Source organism: Thamnophis sirtalis, unplaced genomic scaffold (assembly GCF_051295495.1).
Source record: "Thamnophis sirtalis isolate CommonGarterSnake01/CBP01778 unplaced genomic scaffold, rThaSir2_p1.2 scaffold_10, whole genome shotgun sequence".
NCBI classification, from domain to species: Eukaryota; Metazoa; Chordata; class Lepidosauria; order Squamata; family Natricidae; genus Thamnophis; species Thamnophis sirtalis.
Genome location: NW_028261390.1, coordinates 21,037,226 through 21,043,530, shown reverse-complemented (window position 1 = coordinate 21,043,530; position 6,305 = coordinate 21,037,226). Strand labels below are relative to the sequence as shown.

General features: G+C 39.1%; 1 protein-coding gene across 2 annotated transcripts in view; it reads right to left on the bottom strand.

The window, feature by feature from the left end:
- Positions 1–6,305, bottom strand: part of ARHGEF38 (Rho guanine nucleotide exchange factor 38) — a 54,732-nt gene that overhangs the window by 25,560 nt on the left and 22,867 nt on the right. For both annotated transcript variants that reach the window (XM_014062112.2, XM_087724177.1), the window contains exon 4: positions 2,646–2,663. In XM_014062112.2, coding sequence (XP_013917587.2) covers positions 2,646–2,663 — 18 coding nt within the window. The remainder of the gene's footprint in view (positions 1–2,645; positions 2,664–6,305) is intronic.

The following is a 6,305-nucleotide window of genomic DNA, read 5'->3' as shown; positions in this document are numbered from 1 at the left end:
TGGGAAGGATCTCCAGTGAAAGAGATAGGGAGCAGGATGACCAAGCAAAAGGGGGGCGGGGGAAGAGGGCAGGGAGCAGAGGTGTGGCGGAGCTGCGGCAATGAGCAATTATCGCTCCCACCCCCCCAATCCCCGAGCACAGAGAATGGAGAGGAGGAGGGATCAGCGCAGGGCAATCCGAAGACTATGGAAGAGGGTACCATGCCCCTCTTTGCAAGGCTCACCTGGGGAATGAGATTTAAAGAGACACTGTCAGGAGGGGCACTTGTTGGGAGCAAGCCTTGTCTTTTTCCAGTCTCACGTGCTGTTACCAACATCTGGATACTTTGCTTGCCTTCCCTGTTTGCCTTGCCCTATTTGTCTTGCCCTGCTTGCATGGCTTCCCTTGCTTGCCTCGCCATGCTTGTTTGCTATGTGCCAGTTCTCAGCGACCCAGTTCTGCTGTGGGTGGTGTTGCAATCCCAGTGAACTCTTCCTGTGATGAGGACTCCTTGGAACCACATTCCCTGAACTGTGGCTGCTCTCAGAACTGTGCTGCTCCTCTAGACTAATAGCAGCCAGGAACTATGGGAGCTGCGAGTTTAGAGCTAAGTGGAGAGAGTGGAAGGGTGGCAAGGAGAGGAGAGGAAGAGAGGGGATAAGAGAGAAGGAAGCAGAGGCGAGGAAAAGAGTAGGAGAGAGCAAAGGAGCGGAAAGAGGAGAGAGAAGAAGGAGAGGGGAAGTAGAGAAGAGAGAAATGTAGAGGGAAGAAAGGAGGTAGTGAGGAGGAGAGAAGGAGAGGAGGTAGTGTGGTTGTGGAACAGGGTATAATATGGTGTATGGAAAGCAGAAGAACAAATGAGAGTTATTTCTGGGTAGGTGGTGAGAAGAATTGATATAATATTGGATAATACATGTGTTTGTCAAAATGCAATGGTATACTTGTGGATATTTATATGAAAATTAAAAAAACCACCTTTTTAAAAAAAGAGATTTGTTCCTGGGCTTGCAGTGAACAGTGGAATTTTTGGGGCAAAGTTGGAGCAAGAAAAGGGAGTTAAGTCTTCATTCTGGCTGTGTTGCTTCTATGCCCAGCCCTGGGTCCTCACAGTACGTCTTCTGTCTTTCCGGAGGATGAGAGTGAGCTAGTTGACTTTATCCAGGCCTTTCATATACTGTATGAATGCTGGATTGAGATTTTAAAAATTTTCTTGATTATGTTCTATCAAGTCATTTTTTTTTAATTCTTAGTCTTCAAAGGACTATTGTACATGATACTCCTCACCACATAGATATGTTTTCTGAATGAACTGCCCCTAACCTGCTCAGTTTAATGTTTCTTTTAGTTTACTGGGGAAAAAAAGAATCAGGGATGACATGATAGCAATGTTCCAGTGTCTGCCACAAAGAAAAGGGGGGCAGCCTAGTCTCCAAAACACTTGAAGGCTGAACAAGAAGCAATGGATGGGAACTAATCAAGAAGAGAACCGACCTAGAAATAAGAAGACATTTCCTGGCAGTTAAAACAATTAATCAGTTGAACGGCTTCCCTTCAGAAGTTGCTTCGGTGCTCCATCACTGGAGGTTTTTAAGAAGAGATTGGACAACCATTTATCTGAAAGGGTATAGGGGTGTGATGGTGAACCTATGGTACGGGTGCCAGAGGTGGCATGCAGTGCCCTCTCTGTGGGCACACGAGCCATTGCCCCAGTTCAGTTCTACTGCGCATGTGCGTGCATCTCTTGCCAGCCACCTGGTCTTCGGGGCTCTGCTGCGCTTGCACGAGGGTGGGGCACACAAGGGGGTACATGCACGGGGGGGTACATGCGCAGGGCCCACATGCACATTGCATTTTGGGGGTTGGGCACACGCATGCTTTGGGCACTTAGCCCAGAAAGTTAGCCACCACTGGTATAGGGTCTCCTGCTTGAGCAGGGGGTTGGATTAGGTCGCTTCCAACTCTGTTATTCTGTTATGCCGCTGTAAGTCCATCCACCTTGCCCTTGGCCATCCTCTTCTTTCCTTTCCTTCCGTCTTTACCACTATTACAGCCTTCTCAAAGTAGGATAATTTGAGCCTGTTCATTTGTGCCTATAACAAGAACTTGGGACTGATTTGATTGACAATGCCTTTGTTTATTTTCTTGTCTGGCCATGGTTTTCTCTATACTCTTATTGATTTCCCCAAAAATAGTGGAATACAATAACATATTCATTGATTTATGTACATAATAAGATATAATAAGCATATTACAGGTAGTCCTGGACTTTCAACCCCAACTGAGCCCCAAATTTATGACATTTGTTAAATGAGTTTTGCCCCATTTTATGACATTCGTACAATTGTTAAGTGAATCTGGCTTCCTCATTGACTTTTCGTGTCAGAAGGTCGTAAAAGGAGATCACATGACTCCAGGACGCTGCAACAATCATAAGTATGAACCAGTTGCCAAGCATCTGAATTTTGAGTACATGATCATGGCGATGTTGCAGCGTTCATAAGTGTGAAAAATGGTCATTTTTTCAGTGCCGTTGTAAGCTTGAACGGTCACTAAATAAACTGTTGTAAGTATTATACATATACATAGGGTTCACAATTAGCCATGCCAAATGCAGGGCAGAGGTAATACTGCAATACATCTAAATAAATGTACTAAATAAACTTACCCTTCTTCATAGATCTTTCTGCAAAAAGAAAAAAGAAATATGGAATCATTAGCAGTCTCTTAAGAAAAGCAATAGCAATAGCACTTAGACTTATATATTGCTTCACAGTGCTTTACATCCCTTTCTAAGTGGTTGACAGTCAACATATTGCCTCCAATAATCATTTTACTGACCTAAGAAGGATGGAGGGCTGAGTCAAACTTCAGTCTGGTGAAATTCGAACTGCCGAACTGCTGACAGTCAGCAAAATTAACTGAATTAGAGAATATTAGTACGCTGATCCTAGTTCAGGAATCTCTGATTGTTGGTTGTTGTTTTTTTTAGCCAGTGGGCGTTAAGTATCGTATTTTTTGGAGTATAAGATGCACCCTCAAAAAAGAGGCTGAAAATCTGGGTGCATCCTATACACTGAATACAGCATTTTTGGCCTCCTGAAACCCCACCCCCTTCACCAAAATGCAGTGCATATCTAGTAGGAGGCTTTCAGAGAGCTCCTGGGGGCTGGGGAGGGCAGAAATGAACAAAAAATGGGCCGTTCTTTGCTCAATTTTGTCCCCCCCCCAGCCCCCAGGAGCACTCTATAAGCTTCCTAATGCCCTTTTTTGGAACAAAATTGGGCCTGTTTTCACAAAAACGGGTTGGTTTTTTGCTCATTTTTGCCTCCCCCCAAGGAACACACTACAAGCCTCCTAAGGGCTATTCATGCCCTTTTAAAAAAAACAACAGGTCCGTTTTCATGAAAAATGGGCCATTTTTGGGAGGTTTGTAGAGTGCAAAAACCTTTTTTGTTTAATTTGCCTCTTCAAAACCTTGCTGTGTCTTATACTCCGGTGCATCTTATACTCCGAAAAATACAGTATTTTGAGAACTGTCCCAGGCATCTAATGAAACGGCTATCACAGAGAATCTAATTCGTCACAACATACCAATTTTCCAGAACTGCTGAAATTATTTTTCCATGACACAGAAGTGCATCTTTAAGTCTCCCAGATGCATTCTATCACATCAGCTTACCTTTGCATTTTTTCTTGGCAGATAAACACACATCCTAACAAATCACAGGCTGGAGCCACCCACTACTTTTATTGTTAAGATGAATAAAAGAATATATAAATGAATAAGAAAAAAGTATTTATTGTTAAAAATAAAACCTTAAAGACCCACGAGGAATCCAGAAGCCGTACTGTAGACCCTAAGCGCTTAAACCAAACTATATCTTGATTTAGTGTTACTATAATAAGGCAGTAACTTTTTGAATATTACATATCCCTTCTAGCACAATGGGACTTTTGGATCTTCACTTCAATTTTAGATTCATTACAGTTTGATACTATATTGTCATGTTGTGGGAATAAAATAAAGGGAAAGTTTTTTGTGTGGCCCTAAGGAAAGATGAGACATTTAACAAATGAATAAATAAATATTGATGAATAAATAACTTCTAAGTACTGCTTTGTTGAAGGACAATTGAGTATCAGTTAGATCATGCAGTTTTCTAAAAGGTGTTTCACTTTATTGATTCCTCAATGTCACCCTGAAGCTGGCCTGACTGAGGCCATTTTGAGACTTCAATGTTGACACGCTGGACAAAAGGGATAGGGAGGGGGGCATAGAGGAGGGCATTGCAGTCAAAACAAAATATTTTCTTTTGGGAACCAAGGCCCTTCCTGCAGGTGCTCGGAAGAAGGGGACCGAAGTCACCTAGCAAGTGGACAGTATTCTGATTGGACCATGTGATTGATTGTTTTGAGAAAGTGGAAAATTTTACTTTTAATTAGGTGAAAACCACGGGAATAATCAGAGTTGGTTTTCACCAGCCTTTGCCAATATGACATATCCAATAAACTTATTATTTGAGGGATCTACCTGCCTCTGAATTTTGTTTGCTATGAGTATGTTACTTGGAACTCTGACATTATTCCTTTCCAATCTACTTCATGAAGCCATACATTCCACTTGCTTCTAAGAGTCAAGCAAAACGCCCACCCTTATGGCTTCACCTCACTGTCTTGTATTAACCCTTCCAAAAATTCCAAAAGATGGAACAGGCTAATACCCAGGTGTTTCCATTCCATTGCTGGAATTTTCATGACCCCAGTAAATAGAAACTGTGGTGAAGTACTTAAACATATGAATTCTTGGGCCTTACTGCATGAACAATAAGGAAACCTATTCTTAATATTCCATTTTTGGACTTTTGGGAAAGAAATGATGAATTGAAGAAAGCTCTGCTAAAAGTGGAACCAACAATTGTGATGGAATGAAGAACTGGCAAGTGGACTGGCTCTTTGTAATTCTATTCTGGATGAGGAGAATTCCTCAAATCACCCAGAAGTTCTCCTTAGAGTTGCTTCTTGCGAGGAGACTGCAAGACAGTGGTCTTTAACATGTTTATGCTCTGGATGATAAAGGAATAGGCATCTTGCTCGACCCATGGTTGGCACCTTTAAGGGCACTGGATTTATATACTTTTCTAATCACTTTTGGAAATTGCTTGTTAACTGATTTTCAGAAAAGAAATTAGAAATCTTTGGATTGATATGTTTTACAGTGTCAGTGACAGACATTTTAAGTATAAGTTTAAGGACTTTTTAAAAAATAAACAGCAAAAGGGTAATTAGAATTTTGATTTTGGAAAGTTACAAACAGACCAGATGAATTTGAAGTAAGGTTTTGAAATTAATTATTCCTGTGGGAAAATACTTTTGTTTTGAATTATTAAAAAAACATTCCAGTAATAAGACTTTCACTTTTTTTTTGAACAATCAATTAATTTTAAAAGTATGAGCCTCTATGGAACAGATTTAAAAGATGCTATGCTATGGAAGTGGAACAAGTGTTACCTGAGATGATGACAATTGATTTAAATTTGATTTTATAGTGACAGGTTTTGACATAGAAAAACATGTTACACATGGACATATTAAAAAATTGGCTGATATCTTAATAATGAAAAGGTACTGTAGATATAAATAACAAACGAAGAGAATAACCTGGATAATTTTCCTATATTGCATTTACAAAAGAGGTTAAACCTTTGAAGAATTTTGTGAGAAGAAAGAAAAGAAATCAAATTCCAGGACATTATTTGAAGAAACTAAAGATCAAGATTATTAAAAGGGAGGAATATAATGTTGATTTATTTGATTAAGGTTAAATAAATATCTTATCTCTGATAATCCTTAATGAACTCTTGCTGATCACTACTGAAACAATGAAGCTTTAAGGATTGTTTATAGATAAGATATGGGATATGAGAAAAAGAGATCATTTGTTGAATTTTATGAGAAAGTGATAAGTTATTGAAATTGTTTATACTCGTGATAAAAGGGTAAGTCATTTCTTTATGTATCTTTTCTTTTTTACTGTTTTCTTTCCTCTTTTCTACTTTTCTGCACTTTATGTTTTATTTTTATACTTTCATTTTTAGTTTGTATTAGTTTTTTATCTTTATAATAATAAAGCAAAAGTAAAATAAAGATAAAAAGTAATATTGTATTTTTGCTAACATTTTAAATTTTTTGAAATCATGCAAAAGGAATCAAAAGCATTAGATAAATCTAATCAAGTAACATTGAAAAAACAGGAGCACCCTTAATAAAGCAAACTTTTGAAAATATAATCCACTCCAACTCTCCCATAATTTAGGATTTATAATAA